This window comes from Grammomys surdaster, unplaced genomic scaffold (assembly GCF_004785775.1).
Source record: "Grammomys surdaster isolate TR1022 unplaced genomic scaffold, NIH_TR_1.0 127, whole genome shotgun sequence".
NCBI classification, from domain to species: Eukaryota; Metazoa; Chordata; class Mammalia; order Rodentia; family Muridae; genus Grammomys; species Grammomys surdaster.
In genome coordinates, this window is record NW_021604585.1 from 3299730 (window position 1) to 3319601 (window position 19872).

The 19872-nt window shown below is 44.6% G+C and overlaps 1 protein-coding gene across 1 annotated transcript in view; it reads left to right on the forward strand.

Moving 5' to 3' along the window:
- Positions 1 to 19872, forward strand: part of Prkch (protein kinase C eta) — a 197367-nt gene that overhangs the window by 158953 nt on the left and 18542 nt on the right. Inside the window, exons 11-12 of the mRNA XM_028789103.1 lie at positions 14097 to 14235; positions 14832 to 15020. Coding sequence (XP_028644936.1) covers positions 14097 to 14235; positions 14832 to 15020 — 328 coding nt within the window. The remainder of the gene's footprint in view (positions 1 to 14096; positions 14236 to 14831; positions 15021 to 19872) is intronic.

Below are 19872 nucleotides of genomic sequence, written 5' to 3' on the forward strand. Positions count from 1 at the left end.
CATGTGAAAACACACAATTAAAAATACTAACATGTTAGGACATACCCAAGTGTCTAAACAGCAAATCTAACAAAGGAGGTAGCCTTTGAAAGGCCTGGGGTTCATGGTTCCTTTGAGTCTGTCCAGCTGGTAGCTGCTGTCCTAAGTTGATTTATGTCCTAAATCAATTAGGCACAGAGGGCAGGTGATAAGGATTGGGTGTTCGAGGTTAACTTGATTTGATTACTTTGGGATGTGCAAATACAAGAAGTGTCCCTGGAAAGTCTGTGCTTGAACTTCGGAGACTGTTACTTCTGCAGAGTGGAAGCTAAGCTCTCCAGTCTCAGTGGTGTTGGGACAGCAACAGAAGCCGGCGATATCCCTCCTTGTCCTTCAGCAGCGAACTCCACCTAAGAGAACAGGTCACCCGGTGGTGACTAGCTGACGTCCAGCAGTTCAGGATGAGCCAAGTGCAAGCTGGGCACCACACCAACCGGAATGGAGACTTTAATTCCTTTCTTAATACTTCACAATTCTGTCTCAGTGCTCATGTGGACAGAGGTATTGTGACTGGCTAATGGTGCTCAACCACTTCTGGAATACCTGACATTGGGGATTTGTCTCCTTAATGCACTGGACACAAAAACAAAACAAAACTTTCTTTTTAAAAACAAAGCATTCAGACGGTGCCAAGAATGTCCTGGGTCAACAGTCCTAATCCTTCCTCCCTCGACTGAGGAGATCTTTGGGCTCAGATGGATGAGCAGGGATCTGCTACTTAGAGATCACTGTCCAGGTCAAGCCAGCTGGCCTGGACAAGCACCTACTGTGTGTGGCAGTGACTTGGGGGACGCCTGCAGAAGCAGAGCAGAGAGAGCCGCTTGCTGGCTGTGCAGAGAGGGCCGCGTAGTGAGCAGTTCCGGGTGTCACGAAGAGAAAGAGTGAGATGCTGGGGTGGGCGGGCAGTTCCCAAGCAGTGAATCTCCTCTGCATTAGGAGTGATGCCTCTGAGTGGAGTCATTTAGGAAGCCTTCCTAGAGGAGACAGATTTGAGTTTATAGGAAAATGGAAACTTGAATCTGCAAAAGGAACTGAGCTAAGAGCAGCTGGGGCCACAGTGGATGGATGTCTAAAGATAGGCGTCTGGAGGTGTGTCAGAGGAACTGTGGTTCAGGATGTACACGTTGTGTGAGGAGTACACAAATCCCTGTATAGCACCTCTGTGTATAGTAAACAACCCACGTCTGGATGATGAGGCCACGTTTTCATCTTCAGGCTAGAATCAGCATCTCTTCGATACGCCCATCAGCACAGGAATCTAAGTTATAGTCGCTTTACTCCTCCTGCGGAATCCCCGCTCACTTCCCTCCAAACCTTACAACTCCCGACTGTGAAGCTTTGCCCCTGTCCTGTCTGTATGGCACAGGAGTCCATCTTTAGCCAGATCCAACACCATCAACTTGGACCCTGCTTCCCAGGGGATGTAAAATACATCCAGCTTGAGAAATAATTACAAGACAAGTGGGATTCCCATGAGAGTGAAAACTTGTGTACGGAAAGAAACTGTCAGGAGAGTAAGAAACATCTTACAAGATGGGAGATTATTTTTGCCTGTAACATGGTAAGAGATTAATGTCTAGGACCTACAAAACATTCTAAAAAGCTAAGCATCCCAAGCCTTCAAATCATTCAGTCAGTAAGAGAGCTCGTGATAAGAGTTGAATGATGTAGCTCAGTTGATAGGGTGCTTGTCTAGCATGCATGAAGCCCTGGGCTTCAAAATCATTCTCAGCTACATAGAGTGGGTTTAGGGCTAGCCTGGGTCACATGAGACCCTGAGAGAGGGAAGGAGGGAGAGAGGAAGGAATAGGAGGAAGGAAGTTAGTAGAGAGGAAGGGAGGGGCAGGGAAGAGAAGGGGGAAATAATATTACTTGAAAAAAATCTTTATCATTTTTAGTCATCGGGAAATGCCAAATAACAGGACATTGAGCTGATCCTATCATACCGCAGTCAGAACAGCCACCATCAAGAAAATAAATGTCAACAAATGCTGGTGAGAACACAGGGATAGATGACCTGCAGCTGGTAGAACAATGAGCTGGTATGGCCACAATGGAAATCAGTGTGAAATGTTTCAGCTAAATCTTAAAAATACACCTGCCATGCGACCGACCCAGCTCTCCTGGTGAACATCCGAGGGAGGCTAAGTCAGGATGTGATTCTCATAACCCAGACAAGGAGCCAGCCTGGACAGTCGTGAATAGATGAGCAGTTGAAGAAAATATGGTCCGTCCACATAGTAGAGTGTGACTCAGGTGTGGCAGAGAGAGAAATGGTGCCATTTACAGAAGAATTGATGAAGCCAGAAATTAACACGTTAACCCAAATAAGCCTGATTCTGATTCAGAAAGATATGTATCATGGTTCTTCTCATGTGCAGAATCTAGATTTAAATATAAATATTAACAGGTGAACATAGAAGAGGGATTGTTGGTGAGAGAGACATCTGTTGGGGAGAAGGAACAAAAGAGGTGATGGGGTAGAAAGGACGATCGTCATTTTCTCTCACATGTGGAATCCAGACTTAACCGCATGTATTTATGTATGGCATATGTATGCATGATATGAAAGGAGAGGGAGACTATCTCAGGGGGTGAAAGGGAACCACTGGGAAGGGAGAGGACAGGAGGAACAATGTGAGCGAGGCCAAAGATTTAAGTGTGAAAATATGATAAAGCCCCTTGTGTTGTGCACTGAAATATGCAATGGGGTGAAAACAACCCAAACTCACTGCACACATGGAGAGGCTGTCAAAGACTAAAGCTCTCTGTGTTAATGTTCGGTTGAACCTTATATTGTGAGAAGGTGTTGCCTCCCTCAGTATACATGTAAGTATACATGTAAGTATACATGTAAGTATACATGTAGAGGTGACTTGCTGGCACTCTGGGTGTTGACTATTTAGATTACAGCCTTGCAGCCTTTGTGTTTTAAAAGAAATTGAACCACCGGGGAGACTTACCAGACTCAAAGAGCTGTTATTACTGGGTGAAAATTTTTTCAGTGCGCAGGCAAAAAAGACATTCCTCCTTTCTCAAAAGGTCTCTTTGCCCACATAGAGGCAGGCAGTGTACTCTGCACTAAAGCTAAGACATAAGCTACGACATAAAACTTCTCCTGGTCTCTGGTTTCTGTGTGCGTCTAAGGTTTGGGAAATTACGACAGCTCAAGTGTAGGCATTTACCGCATTGTTTGAACAGAGTGTTTTTGACAGAACTGGACACATCCTTTGAGTAGTGTCCCCACATATAAAAACTCAGATATTTAAAGAACTAACTGGCTCTCTTGGGAAAACTGGCCTCTTTGCAAAAGTAAGTGCTGGAAACAGAGTGACTCAGAAAATGTTAGCAAAGTTTCCTGGAGGGAATTTCTTGGGGGGAACCTCAATATCTTCTATGTCTTCTATGCATTTTGCCTTTGATAGGAGACTACCATTAGCCAATGTCTTAAATGTACCTTCCCCTCGGGGTGTGTGTGTGTGTGTGTGTGTATGTGTGTGTGTGTCCCTATTCTACAGATGACCTGAGAAAAATAGGGACACTACAAGGTGCCCTTGGAGTCTATAATCCATTTAGAGTAAGCAAGACTTTTTATTTTTAGGCAAAACACAGAGGACAAAGGAATACTGACTGTAATCCAGAATTAAACTGTGAGGTATTTAATTCCCAGGATGTGGGAATGGCCCAGAACTACATATTTCCTCTTGGGTGTTTCAGACTTCTGTTTAGATGGTGCAGGCTTAGTTTGATGGGGAAACCTGTAACCAGAAGAGACCTGTTGATGCAGTGTTAATTGTGGTGCAGGTTGGAAGGATGCCTCCCCTCCTTTCCTATATTGCATAAGCCAATACTAACGTTGGCAAAGGGTTATGTTTAGCCCATTGCCAATAGCAGCCAGTGTATTCATTCACTCCATGGTCTAGCCATGTAGACTCTCCTCTCTTCCCATAGGACATCCATCTCTTTTCACACCATATAAGGCCACATGATTAGACAGCAAATGGCTGTGCTTTCTCTGCTTGCTTTCTCTTAGCCAAAGAGCCATTCTTACACTGGCCGTTCACATCAACGAAATGTCCTCTAGGACGAGCCCTGTGTGTCTGTTGGAAGGAACGAGCTGTGGGAAGACAGGCCAAGATATCACCTCACCCTTCACTTATTTATTTTGAAGTACATTTTATTGTGTGTATTTGATACTTAACAACAGGCTGTTACAGGATGCTTATAGACAGTAAAATGCTTGCAACAGTGCATATTAACATACAATAACCAGAAACAAACTTTTAAAAATAAGGGCAGCTAATATCTAGTTCTCGAACAATGCCTTACCCAGTCCAGTACATTTTCATTGACTGTAGATCTCATGCTGTACATCCTGTGTATATATCTATGTTTTTTTAACATCAGCCACATAATTATGTGGCTCTTTCCACCCTCCAGGAAAGCCACAGGGTCTGCCCACTTGATTACATTACAGTAATCAAGTACATTAGTAGCACGGCTAATGCTATGATTTACCTATAGAGCCGGTATGCCCTCCAACATTTGTAGTTTTTGATGGGCCTGAGTTCAGATGGTAATGGGTCTACTGTGCTTGGATGTGTGCCTGAGTTCGATTCCTCCCACCCCAACAGAAATAGCCAGATGTGTTGTTCACTTGTGCTTGTGATATCAGTTCTGGGAGAGGTGGAGTCAAGAGGCACCGGTGAAACACCTTGTCTCCATAAAACAAAAGCTCCTGGAGAGAGCCTAAGGAGTTAGCCTTGAGGTTGACAATGGCTGGCCTCCACTCACATATCCACCCATGGGAACAGGAGCACACACATGCACACATGTTATCTTGTCTTGTTTTCAGTGTTGGGAATTGAATCCCTCAGGGTCCTGTGCATGCTAGGTAAGTACTCTACCACTGAGCTGCATCCCCTGCCCTTCTTCTCGGGAGACAGGGTCTCATTAAGGTACCTAGGCTGACCTTGAACTTGCTTTGTAGTCTTAACAAGCCTTGAACTTATGATCCTCTGGTCTCAGTCTCTCTACCATGCCCGGTCATAGAGTTGCTTTTTCAGTATGGATGCTAGGTTTCCAATGTGACCTGGATGAGCCCATATCCCTGCCCCTGGCCGTCCCTACTCTTAAGGCTGTGATTGGTATTAGGAGCTTGTTATTAACTAGAGGAACTGAGTTCTGATTCTACCTCAATGGGAATAATTCTTTGAGCTGTCTTCGTGTACTGGCCCTGCAAGCAGCTGTCCATACTGTCCTAGTAACAGGCCTTCCATACACATGGAAGTCTCCTTAGACTGTCAGAATCCCTACTTCCCATGTTTCCCATTCTGTTGCTGCCTGTCTTCTGGGAAATTGACTGTAAGAATTCTTTTCTTTGTTGAATTTCTGTGGCCAGGAAGTAGAGCCACACAAATGTGGTTTTCTGTGAATCAGCTGCACTTGACTTTCCATACAAGGAGAGACTGAGGCACTGGGGACAAGCCCAAGTGCAGTAATAGTCCTGCTCTTCTGTATTAGAGCTAGACCTAGCAGCCAGGAGGCCCCTTGCCATTCATGGTGAGTTCCCTCCCAGATCTGCCTGGGCCCCCGACACCGCTCTGATTCTCACTGAGTTTGTCTACAGATTAACCACTGCCAGGTGTCATGTAAGAGGCATCTTGGCAAGGAGAGTGGAGAAGGAGGTTTTCCTGGCAAGTACAAAATACTAGTACTGTAAAGAGCTACCAAATAAATTTGTGTTGGTTCTGCCCTGGGGGATTTGGGAGGTGGAGGAATGTTGAATGCTAAAAGCATTTTATAAGTCTGAACTGTCTGCCTGATGGCTCCTTCAATATGTACCCTAAGAAAATCTGTGGCTGTAGATGTTGGTAAGGCTCATGTTCTTTTGTATTTGTTTTTATGACTGCCTTTTTCCTACTTTGAGACAAAGTGTGGGGGGAGTTTCTCCATCTTATGATTAAGTTTAAGTCAGTTTCCTGTGTACAAAACAGTAAAGGTGGTAACACGCTGCCCGCCTGTCAGCGATGTCAGACTCTCAGGACTGGATGGAGACCAACTCTGAGTCTGTAGGAATTCATTTCTGAATCCCTGGCCCTGTTTAAAAGAGGGTGTAGAAACTCAACTCACATAGAAGTCACTTTCATAAGTTCCCATCCCATGCAGCTGTTAGACGTAAGTTGGAAGGGGCAGGAAAAAGAGAACCGGAGCTGGCGTAAGTGTCTGACGTCATTCACTAGAGAAGGAGCTTTGCTTGTTCAGGGGACGTTCCTAAAATCACCAGGATGAGCATGGGACCTTGTGACCAGGACTGTTGATCCTGAGGGGCCCCAATTGTCACATTGTATTTCGTTCAGGCTGCAGGGACACACTGTGGAGTTATTGAAAATGTCAGCACCCATGATGACCTTGTGTACTGTAGTACCAGGCAATGCCATTGGTAAAGGAATGAATCTATGACAAGAGGTTTGGAGTTCTGAGAACCACAAAACTTCACGTCCTCTGAGGAGATAACAATTTTCTCAAATAATTCATTTGCAGTCTTTCCCCCAGAGAAGTCCGTAACATCCCTGATGGTCGTCTTGTTTCCTGTACTCCTGTACTAGGAACACAGCCCTCAATAGCACAGAATGGGGAGAGGAAGATGAAGGACAGGATGTGCTGTGGCAGTAATACAGAGCCCTGTAAGCAACTTAGAAACAGAATAAAGGAAAGCGAGAGTTCCTGAGCATATAGGGAGTAGGTCTTAACCCTTCTCTTTTATTGTCCCGTCTCCCACGTCCTTTCTTCCTTCCTTTAACGCCCACATCATAACGTAATTAAGAGATAGTTGAAAGTGTAATTTTATACCCTGTTCTCACACTTACATCACGCTGTAAATATTTTACAGAGCCCAGAAGCTACAAATGAGCCGCTCGTAGATCTACATAAAAATGGGAAAGTTATCATGCACAAACTTTAAAGACACGAGGCAGTAGTATTTAACACCATGTAACCAATCACTGTCTACAACATGTAAAGAACATCTTAAAACAATCCAAAAGATAAATAGCTCAAGTTCTAAAGTTAGTAAAATATGGATAAGCAAGAAAACTACAAACAGCCGTTAGACACACGTTTAAACCTTTCTACGTGAACATATCATTTCTATTGGAGAGCATTATGTTAAACACTCTGCAAGTGTATGAGCTATGTCCTTTGACTTTATAAGCAATCCCCACTGAGAGTGCTCTCTGTAGCTCTCCCAGGTCCTCTTGTTTCATCCATCTCTCTGGCTGAGTTCATCCACTCCCTCGGAGATAGTGGCAAACTCTTTCCTCCAGCTATTAGCCATGTATATTCAGATGCCATTAAACATGTCTACTTTTAGGTCTTAAAAAAAAATTCCACCACAGTTTCAAGAAGCAAAAATAATAAAACAAAATAGAATAAAATAAAATTTGAACAGTTGAGATGTCTAGAGAGAAGAGACAAGTCCCACTGTGGTTACTCCCTGAACAGAGTATGCTAACCCATGATGGATCACGAGGCAGTCCCAGGGCTGTGTGAATCCCTCCCAGACATATGCTGATGGGGAAGACAGGCCACTTCATGGTACCACATTAAGGAAGCCTGGGAAGAAAGAGACTGCAGGAATACAAAGCCATCATCCTTTTTCCATGATTTTTCAGTAATAGGAATATTTCATAATCATAAATGTATTTTCAAAGGGCATAAAAATTCTACTACAAGTATTTCTCTACATTTTTAGTCTTATAATGCTATGTTAATTTTCACAAAATTATGTAATAAAAATGTTATAATTTAGCCATTCCACTAATACTACACAATAAACCAGCTTGTTTCCAAGCATTGTTGCTCTTGTACAAAATGGAGTAATGGACAAAAAAAATATTTGTAAAATATTTGTAAAATCAACATATTTGTAAAATCAAATATGTTGGTTTGTGATAACTGAGCAGGAAAAGCATCCAGTGAGATTGAGAGCTAGCTGGGGACTGACTGGGTGGCTGTGAATGTAGATCTGTAAATCTTTTTGTTGCTTTGGATTAGTTTGTTCATTTTGGGGGGCTCTGGTTTTGTTTGGATTTTTTGCTATTGTTTTTTGAGGCTGGCCTCAGATTCCAGTCATTCTTTCTGTCACAGCGTCCCAAGTGAGAGGATTATAGATGTGTGCCACCATGCCTGGTGGCATCCTAACCGGGCCCCGCCCTCCCATGTCGTCCTGCCACGCTCCTCCTGCTAGCTCTAACCTCTCACTAGTATCAGTGATCTCAGTGTGAAGGCGCAGGCATCCCCACTGAGAGTGCTTTCTGTAGCTCTCCCAGGTCCTCTTGTTTCATCCATCTCTCTGGCTGAGTTCATCCGCTCCCTCGGAGATAGTGGCAAACTCTTTCTTCCAGCTATTAGCCATGTATATTCAGATGCCATTGAACATGTCTACTTTTAGGTCTTAAAAAAAATTCCAAAACAAATTCTGAGAGTCAGAAGTTTATGCTCTCTCTCTGCATTAAACACTTGTATCTCTCTGGTGCAAAATCCGTTTCTCGTCTATGTGCGCAGTGTTTGAAGCTTACTCAGCTCTCCGTGCGTACCACCCCAAACGGAACCCACACCATCATTACTTTCTTTCCTTTCAACACCCCAACCCTTTCTTACTGATCTCTTCAGGATTGCTCCCCTCACCCCCAATCCACGCTGTAATTCTAACGTGAGACTGTAGCATGACCAATCCCACCCCCCCACCCACTGACCCCCCAGTTCTGTGTCAGGCTTTGTGTAGTCTCTCTTCTCCCTTGGATAAAGATTCAAATCCTCTCCAGACCGCACCTCATCTGGCTCCTGGATCTCTCGGTTCCTTCTCGCCCAGTCCCTTCCCAAGACTCCAGGCACACTAGTCTTTATTTGATTATATGAAGCTCTTCCCTCATGGCTGTGCCTCTCTCTCCTCACTTGGTTAATAACCTTCACAGCTCAGCCAAGTCCTGTTCCTGTTCTTCCACACTTCCACACTGGGGTTTTCAGCTCACATCACACTTCCTAATTAGAACCTTAGCTGCTGGTTATCTGATTGTCTGCCTCTCTTACCAGACTTGAGGAGAGTGGTGCTCGTTGCTTGTTCATGTCTTCAGAGCCCCTTGCATATTGCTTGGCCACTGGTCAGTGCTGAGATTTGTTGAGTGGCTGAAGGAACCAACATCTAATATTAGGTGACACAGACAGGCACTCCTATCTAATACAGGATGAAACAAAGTTTTGCATTTTTGATATTTCAGTGACGTTTTTAAAAAGCACTCACTAAGTTAACATGATAATCTGTCCTTACATTTTTCTCAAATATAAAGCCAGACACTCAAAACTCAGCCAGCCTTAACTTAGCTTTGTTTTTAAATTAAGATGATAATCAAAAATCACGCTCTTGGCAAACACCAGCTGTTAACATCTGCATGACAGCCTCACCTCCTCGGAAGAGGGTACCAGATCATCTTCTGAATATTGAATAGTAAGGAAATACTACTGTTCATCTTCAAGCCTGGATGTCCTGAAATCCACTGAACACTTTGCCAGCACACAAGCCAAAGGCAGAAGTGTGTCTACAGAATGTTAATGCACATTTTACACTGCTGTAAATAAAATAGCCTCGTTGTTATCTCAGGATATTTATTGATTATCTCAGGAGGCTCTTAATTTCAATAAGCAAAGTCTTCTCGAGGAACATCACATTGGAGGAGACCAGCAGTCCTATTGCATAGAAGGGAGTGATCCTGAAGTCTGGTCTTGCCCCTGGCTAGCTAGAGGATCATGGGGAAAAACTACCATGAAGCAGTCGGCTTCATAGGTAGTTTTGAGCAATGTAAAACACACAATATTTTGATGAGCATTTAATTTATGTTCTTACTAACAACACTGTTATTCTGATTATCCACAAAACACCTTTTTAGGCTCAAGATATCTCTCTCTCTCTCTCTCTCTCTCTCTCTCTCTCTCTCTCACACACACACACACACACACACACACGAGCAACAGAAAGCAGAGCGTTGATGGATGATTCACTATCAACTATTTCAAGATAACTGGCCTCACTGTTTTACTTTATTAAATAATTATCTTTTGGATTCAGATAATAGAGCACAGATGAGTTGCATTCCTGTGCTGGATTTGTTTCAAAATAATATGAAAAGAGATGGGTCAGCGAGGGGTGGGGGAGCTGTGTAGACAGGACGAGATAGAGCCTGCCACCAAGAGCGGCTGCTGGTGAGTGAGGAGGCTGGGCTTGGGTTGTCCCCTATGCTTCCGACTGCAGTTGACAATTTCACCAATAAATGGAAACAACACACTGTAGATAGTGAATATCCGCTGCCCGTGAATTGCCTCCTGGATCCATTCTTATTCAGGAGCCATTCCCATCTCACTCCCTTTATTTCTTTTGGAGGAACAACTGAGTTTGGTGAGCTAAGCAGACCTCTGTTCTACTCTCCATTCTGTTTTATTTCTCTGGGGACAGCTCAGGGTGGAAGCAAAATAAATCCAATTTCTGAATCTTCTTTGTCCTCAACCACTTGGGAATTCTCTCTGAAACTACCGTGGGCATTTTAAGTAACCCTGCTTACCCAGCAAGAACAATGTACCTTTCAGGCAAGTTGAGAGGATAAAATAACTCTGCCTCTCTGCCTTTGCATGCCACACAAAGGCCTTGGCTATTAAATACCAGTGTTCAATGAGCTAATGACTGGTGAGCTGGCATTGTGTTTGGCATCTTAGCATCTCAGCCTCTGTCCTGTGTGAACTTGTAATCTTCATCATGTAGCTATGTTATGTTTGGCTGTTGTGTTATATGTTGGCTTATGAATCAGAGGAAAAACTCCAGAGCCAAAAAACTGACCTCTGCAGTTTGCAGAAAATGATAGGATAATAATTTTTTCATTTGGTCCCCTCATGGTTGACCCTCCCCCGGTGTGGAAGCTGGCCATGGCGGGTTTGTTTGTCTGCCTTCTTCTTCCTTCTGGATGGGAGCCAGCAGAAAGACAATGGCTTTGCTTGGCCCTCCTGGCCCTGAGATTCTCCTTCCAGATCAATTTCCTTTCTCCAGTTTCACTCAAAAGAAGAATTCGAACTTCTGTTTCAGGTTTCTTATTTTCCCTCTAGACTTTGTCTCAAGGTGTGTGATACGTGGCCATGTTGCTGGCTCACTTCAGAACAAGGGTGTCAGTGAGTTTTGTGGAAGATCTTTTCTTCTCCTAAAAATAAGTTGGGCTCTGAATTGTTCAGGGGAACAAGCATTAGGCATCTGAAATCTATCCATTTCTCTCTTGGACACTTGCTGCCAAGACTGAACTAAACCTGGAAAGGAATAAGGTTCAGGTCTTGTTAAAGGACAGGAGGGTGCATGCCAGAGCCTTCTAGAAGCAAGAGCTGGGGTGCTACCATGAAAGTCTGAACTGAGTATTCTAAAGGCAGAGTTGACATTAGTATGTCTACTTTGGGGTAGCAAGGCGACTTCACAGTGGAGACATGAGGTGTTTGAGCTAAGAGCAGAGCTGATAACCTGATTTTACTAATTGAAAAATCAATAATGTTACTAATTGAATGGTCTTGGAATCCCAGTGTGAGATTTTTCACATGATTAGCATCTGATATAGAAAGCTGTTCCAGCCTCTCTCTCTCTCTCTCTCTCTCTCTCTCTCTTTATTTGAGGGGACTTACACGGTTCTGAGAAGGCCTAAAATTAGACTGAAAAGTCAAGTTCAAGCTGTATAACCTGTCTTTGTGGCCTCGGGCATCGTATGACCAGAATGAGTCACATCCCCTGTGCTGCTCAGGTGTGCCGCCCAAGAATTGTCCTAAGACTTGGCCGTGCAGAGGAGATTGCCATAGAGGGCTGGCAAACTGATGACATGGCACTTTCCTCTCCTTAAACCATCCTGCTGCCCATGACAGCTGCTGAGTAATAAGCAAGAAGCCTCCTGCCTGGGGTGTTAGTCACAAGCCCTTTTGAGTAGTCGGCAAGGCTGGAAAGACCGTTGCGGGGTTCTGTCTGTACTTGTTGCTGTTGCCCAAGATCCTGTCCGAGACTTCAGCAGGCATAACGGCTTCAGCACAGTTCAGAAACCCAGTAACCTTGTTTGGAAATGTAAGGGTGTTCTGAGCTCAGGCGTACACAGGCCTGCGCGCTGGGCTGCACTGCTGGCCTGGGACGTGATACAGATAAGACCAGCCCTGCAGGCCAGTTCCTGTAGTCGTGCTGACTCCTGTACATCCTCTCAGATCCCTCGTCAGACAGTGGGTGATGCTTCCCTAGAATTTCATCACTGAACCCCCAGGAGCCAGGTGACAGGTATTAGAAGGGTCTCCCATGCCAGAAACCACTGTGGACCACAGCCTCCTCATGTGACAAAAGTATATCAGCCTCACTCCCATTCCCCATAGTGCTCCTGTGAGTCCAGTATGAAGCTTTTTGTGCTTTTATCTCAGGGGTTGGGGGGGGCAAGGAGGAGATGGCATTCATAATCACAGCCCACTGAAAGCAGTGGCTTCTGTGGAAGGAGATTGCTAGGTGGAACAGGGACGGTCCTGGCTTAGAGACAGAGGAAGCTCACCTTGCTAAGTGGTACAGGGTACTTGGCATACCTGGGTCTCGCATCCCTGACCCTAGAGACAGTCATCAAGAATCCAGGAGCAGAAGGAAGGCCTGTGCCAAGAAAGTTCTACTACACTGCCCACAAACCATTCTTGGAAAATGGGGCTTCATTTTCGTTTCTGGGCAATACCCAGTAACCACTGTTGTAAGGCGTAGCAGCTGGGTTGTGCCGACTCACAGGGAACCCCAGGTGGCCGTGGCAGTTCTGTATTCCTCTCCCTCCTCAGCTACAACATGATCTGAGCTGGACAAAAACCAGCCTTTCCCTTGGTCCTCACAGCCTAGTGGCCTTTTATTCTCAGACCAAGGAAACAGTTGAGTACTTTGACCAGCCACCAGCGCCATATACTTGAGACACTATAGTAAGGAGGATGCCTAGGCTCCCAACCAAGTGGCCCAAAGCTGGAGATGCTGTACTAATTGGCAGTTAGCTGCCTGTCTCCAGCTGTGGGCATCTGCAGGTCACCTAACATCCCTACATAATATGCTACCTTCTTCCTACGATAGGACTGTGGTTTGCCTCTGAGCGCATCATTCCTTTAGAAAGTGAAGCATAGACACCTTCCGCATGCTCTCTCTGCTGTGCCTGGGTGTGTGGAGTGATGACTGACAGGACTCCTTCCCGCCCTGAGCCCATTGCGGCCTTCCTTGGTAACAGTGTCCAGGCTGTGGCTAGTGATTGGCAGCTGGACGCTAAAGCCTATACCAGAAGTTGTGTTAGAACACTATTGCCTTTGGCTTGCTGATAACCATTGTCAGTCTGCAGATGAGGTGTGTGTGCCTCCTACACTAAAGTGTTTTGTTTTGACAAACAATCCACTTCCTTCCAGTAACTTTTCTAAGATGTTGGCAGAGGGGTAGAAAGAACCTTTGTCTAAGATGCCCAGTACCTAGACCCTCAGGCTGGCAGTGAATTCATTCCATTTCTAATCTGGCTGCTCCCAACTCAGAACTGTTCTGCCTTTTCCTTCAGAGTATGGGCGTTACAGGAGTACCATAGCACCACACCTGGCTATGATCATCCAAACTCTGAATAGCTGTCACACTCTCTGGCACACAGCTGCCACTTGTTCTGTGAATGCTCACTGAGTGAACTCTGAAGGACAGGAATGGGTATGAATGTGGAAAATGGGGTGTTGGTAGGTGGATTTCCTATGGGTACAAAGTACCTGGAAAGCCCAGAAAAGTCACAGTTTGCCCTCGTCCTGAGGACTTCTTTCTTCTGTGTGGTTAGCCCATTCATGGGGCTCATCTTCTAGGGTTCCTGAAGCAAGTTCTGAGAGTTGGTGTACACTTTTTGTGTTTTAATCCCAATAGCCCAAAGAAGTTTGTGCAGAAACATTTGAGTACGTTTAGAAAGCCCATGTGAGCACTGTGATCTGACTACTTATCACATGCTGTCCCTGGTTTCTTTCAGAGACTTGAAACTGGACAACGTGCTATTGGACCATGAAGGTCACTGTAAACTGGCCGACTTTGGAATGTGCAAGGAGGGGATTTGTAATGGAGTCACCACAGCCACCTTCTGCGGCACACCCGACTACATTGCCCCAGAGGTGAGTGTACCTGCTAGGTGTGGCTTTTAAATCTGAGCTCTGCTTAGCCCAGAATAGAAATACAACCAGGTGTTATCATGTGCCGTAGTTCCGTGGGCGGCACCCACACGGACACTTCCCAGGGTCACACACAGCTCATTGAATGAATGGTAATGGAAAACGGCGAGAATTTGTCTAAATCAGAGTTTGAGATATTAGAAATTGTGTGATGGGTTCGCTCGTGGCTCGTTGTCTTTTAATCTCTACTTGATTTGATTCTAGCCCCTGTAGCAAACCTGAAGAAAGTAGTAGCTGTATCTCTTCCCTATGGATGAATGAACCCAGTGTGCTTTCCCCTCCATGTTAGATATTTCCAAGCCATTCCTCTTTCCATATGAATGTGTCATTGTATTGGCCTAAGCAAGTGATAAATGCTGGATCACTTAGCAGAGACGGCACCTAAGCACACACACACTCTCTGTAGAGATGAATGAAACACGAGTGTCAACAAGATGGACTTGTGCTTCCTGGTTTTGCTATCTCCTAATCCCTCGTCACAAAGAACACTTTGGTTACACACGTCCGTGAGCTGCCTCTCACACAGCCCCTCTGTCCAGATCCTTCAGGAGATGTTGTATGGACCTGCAGTAGACTGGTGGGCCATGGGCGTGCTGCTTTATGAGATGCTGTGTGGGCATGCGCCCTTTGAGGCTGAGAATGAAGATGACCTTTTTGAGGCCATACTGAATGATGAAGTTGTCTACCCTACCTGGCTCCACGAAGATGCCACAGGGATCCTCAAATCTGTAAGTCTGACTTACCCAACCCGCTTCTAGCCTGTTACAAATGAGCTCTCCTCAGAGACCTCCTGTGCCTTTTCTAAATGTCTTCTTGTTAGTTGTTGCCACCAACAACTACAATTTGTGTTTCACTCTGAAGAATCAAGAATTTCTCCTAGGCTGTTCTCCTCTTACACCATTGTTATTTCTGGGACAATTTCAGTATCAAATGGCAATAAGGGAGTTGTTGTGAAAGACTGAATCAAAGTGACATGAGACACCCCCTTCATGTAGTCAGGCCACATATGGGTCAAGCAAGGGTCAGTCACCACTTCTGATACCAGTTTTGTTTCTGTTGACAATCTTCAAGGAGCAAGACAGAGAAGACGTCCTCTCAAAGCTGAAAGAGGAGAGGGCTCTTCAAAACCTCCCTAAGCCTCTGGGCTACCATGTCAGCTTTTTATGCAAAACCAAATGCCAAGCTCAGGTTTTTGGTATAACACGATAAGGTGTCACTGTGAGAAAGTCATCTTGTGTTGTTAATACATTCAAGTTACCATGTTCCGTGCTTTACTTTGAAGTAAGAAAGAACAAGGATTGATGTCCTTAGATTGAAAATAAAACAGTCTATATGGTTCTGTAACCACACTGTTTGAGTTCAAAATTTACATTGTTACCTACTATATGCAGAGAAGGTATAGAAATGAATTTAAAATATATGCTTTAGTGAAAATTAGGACATGCTATTCACTGTTAATAACGTCTAGGTAATGTCTGTAAACTTTCATCATATGAGTATAATCCTCAACCTCTATTTCTTCCATTTTCTTTTGTGATGTAGATACCCTTTATACAGGTTTGAAACAAAAAATTAGGTTTGGTAAATATTAACTGCCATAGGAAAGACTTGTCCCCTCCAAGACTCTTCAGACTTATAAACATTACTATTTTGAGAATATCTATGCAGGGGCCTCCATACTGGTCCTGAAGATATGATTGTCCCTGAGAATTTTGTGCACCACCCATAGCAGAAGCCACCTAGAAACCCGTTCACTTCTCACCCAATCACATGTTATCAATGTGTGTCACAGCTCGTGATGAGTCTCTGAGCTTAGGAGCCAAGAGTCACCAAAATCGAGAAAACACAAGTGTCATAGAGAGTAAAAATAAAATGCTTTGAGTTTCTACCAAATGTCTCCAGGCTAGCTTAATGTTCTTTTTTTTTTTCTGAGACAGGGTTTCTCTGTATAGCCTTGGCTGTCCTGGAGCTCACTCTGTAGACCAGGCTGGCCTCGAACTCAGAAATCTGCCTGCCTCTGCCTCCCAAGTGCTGGGATTAAAGGCGTGCACCACCACCGCCTGGCAAGCTTAATTTTCATAAGAACAATTTATTTAAATAGTTAGAAAATTTAGAATGAGCAAAGAAAGAATGTGGCTTTTATAATTTTATCAGTAAAATGTGAAGGAGAAGGGCTTATGTCTGTGACTCGTGCCATGAAGTTTCTTTCCTTCTTCCTTCCTCCCTCCCTCCCTCCCTCCCTCCCTCTCTCCCTCCCTCTCTCTTTCTTTCTTTCTTTCTTTCTTTCTTTCTTTTGTTATTTGGATACTTTGCTGTCACTCATTTTCAGCTTCTTTTTCTAAGTTTTTTGAATTTATTTTTTTACTTATTCACTTTACATCCTGCCCACTGTCTCCCTCCCTGTTACCCCCTCCCATAATCCTCTATCCACCCCCCCTCCCCTTCTCCTCTGAGTGAGTGGGGGTCTCCCTGGATATCCCTCCCCCACCCTGGCACTGCCATATAGTTTCTTAACTTCCTGGGAGGAAATGGCCCTATGGAGGCAGGTCACAGCTAACCTTGATAACAGGCTGTGGTGACGTGGCTTTGCCATGCTGCACAGCCAGGCTTGCTGTGCATTGTTACTTTCCCAATCCTGTGACCCAGAATCCTTGTGATTCCCAAGGCATTCTGGGCCGGGTGACCTACAGCAGCCACCATCGACATACTAATGGCTTTTCATGGAGCAGGTGTCATGTCCAATTGCTACAGCTGCTTTGACAGTTTTATTACTTAAGAAAAGAAAAATCTCTGCATTTGTAATGCAACAAATTGCTAGTTCAAGCTGTAAAGACCACTATGTTACCACCAAAGGCAGGGGACAAAAGTCACATGACCAGCAAGCATCTGGAGACCCCTCACTGAGTGAGGCTCAAGTCCCATGGAATTATTAAGACCATCTCTCCTTAAAAAGAAAAACTCAATATAAGTAGACAGCAAATGTTTTCAGTAACCAGCTTTCATTATGCTGGGACATCTCCACAGACTCCTTCTGACAGGAAACAGATCCCAGTGATCATGTGACCAGCTTCGGTGCAGACTGGGGTGTCCCTTCTCCATGCAGATCCATGGCCTGCAGAAGGACTGTGCATTCCTTCACTCCCTCTCTGGCTTCTCTTCAACACCAGCTCCTCCTTTGGCTGTAGGCAGGACCTTAGATCAAATCCATTCCCTCGTTGGGGTATCATCTCTGTAGGAAGGAGCAGGGGTCCAGGCTGACGGTGGCAAGCCTGCTTCCCAGCTGTTCCTTTTGGGTGACGTGGCCTTGGGGAATCTCCTTCCCTCTGTGAGTCTCTGATCCCTTAAGTATAAAACAGAGTTGATGAAGTGGGGTCCATAGGATTCCTGCTAGGGTTGAATCCATTACTGTGTGGAAGCCTTCCAGGCACACAGCAAGCAGACTCCTAGTCACACCTTCAAAGAATCTGACATCAGAGTAACTGCAAAAGCGCTTGAAAGTTGCCAGACAAAAGTTACTATAAAAAATTCACCGGGAGAATTTCTGGGGCAATTTTGCATATTTTAGTCTTCCTGCCTGAAAGTGAGAAAAATAAATGCTACAATTGAGAATACGGTGTGTCTTGGTTAGGGTGTTACTGCTGTGAACAGACACCATGACCAAGGCATCTCTTATAAGGATAACATTTAATTGGGGCTGCCTTACAGGTTCAGAGGTTCAGTCCATTATCACCAAGATGGGAGCGTGGCAGCATCCAGGCAGGCATGGTGCAGGAGGAGCTGAGAGTTCTACATCTTCATCCAGAGGAAGCTAGAAGCAGACTGTCCTCAGGCAGCAAAGAGGGGGTTTCTCAAAGCCCATCCTTACAGTGACATACTTCTTCCATGAAGGCCACACCTCCTCCAACAAGGCCATACCCCCTATAGTGCCTCTCTCTGGGCCAAGCACATTCAAGCCACCACACTGGGCTAGACTCTACAGAAGGCTGAAGTGTTTAAATGGTGAAAGTAACCGTTAAAAAAATGCTAATCAGGAAAGCTGGGCATGGAGCCCATATCTGTAATCCCAGCATTCTGGAGGCAGAGGAGGAGGACCACTGTAAGGTGAGGGTCAGGCTGATTTATATGAGCTCTAGACTAGCCAGGCTTCATAGAGAGATCCTGTTGAAAAATAAAAAGTGCAGGGGTAAGAAGAAGAAGAAAAAAGAGGTCTGTCTGAGGGTAGATCTGGGCTTTTCCCATGGCTGCTACACAACCTTGGGAAAGGGGTATAACTGCAGGGCCTCAGTTTCCCAACCTGTGACCTTGGGATGTTTGCCCTATAAGAGTCTATGGGGATGCTTGAATCATGCTCAACAGAATATGTGCCCAGGAAAGGATCTCCACTCTTCTGGCCAATGCTTCCACAAAATGATGTTAGACTCTGGGAAGGCTATGACTTTGCTGCAATAGTCAGACCTGCTTGAGCATTAACTGAAACGCCATAAACCATCCCAACAGCTTTTCGACTCTTGTCATATCTTGACTTAATTCAGCCAAGATATCTCCTTTATTGCTGGACAGAACTTTAGAGATTGTCACTTTCTAATTCTGTATTTCGTAGATAAGAGAGAAAAGTCCAGAGCAATCCACTCCACTAGAAGCCACAAAGTACAGTATTTAGATAGGGCAAAACCCTTTTGGATTGCTGATGAGGGTGTAAAGAGATACAGCCACTGTAAAAATAATGATAGGCAGTTCCTCAAAATATTCAAGGTAGACTTACCATTTGATTCAGAGATCAGACTTCTGAGCACATACCCAAAAGAATCAGAAGCAAGGACTCAATCATAGCAGCAATATTCACAATATCGAAAAGTTAAATGAGCCCAAATGTTATCAGTAGACAATAAAAATGTGTTATATCCATGCAGTGGAATGCTACTCAGACTTAAAAGGTGATTTTCTTGATACATACTATAACCTGGACAAAGTCTTGAATACATTATGCTGAGTGAGATAAGCCCAAAATGAGAGGACAAAGACTATATGGTTCTGTTTACATAAGGCCCCTAAAATAGCTCATTTCACAGAAACGGCCTGAGGGTGATGGTCCCAAGGAGATGAGGAAGGAAGAGTGGGCCACTCACAGAAGAAATGTAAAGCTACAGGCATTTTAGAGAAAGACATAGCCAAAATGCTAGATTTGGGGTTAGATATATTTGTTGCAGTTCTCAAAATATGAGGAGAAATGCACAAAATCTAGACTCAGAATCTAGGTTTTTCTGATTCCTGTTATCCTGAGACATCAACCCAGAGTAAATCTGGCCATGCCCATCTTTTCTATTTCCTGTTAATGATTATCTTTTGCCCTCAGAGCCCCTTTTTTCCAGCACCACATTACTATCTGACGGCAGTCTTTTGCTGTACCAGGAACTTTAAGCCACTGGAAAACATGCCAGAGTACTGTGTGGTTGGTACTCACATAAGCATGAATTCTGCTTCTACCCACCTCGCCATAAAGTGAGACATAACGCAGATGGTAATGGTCAGTTGTAGTGTTTCTTAGAGGCTGTGCATCTCAACAGTGCCATACCAGATATG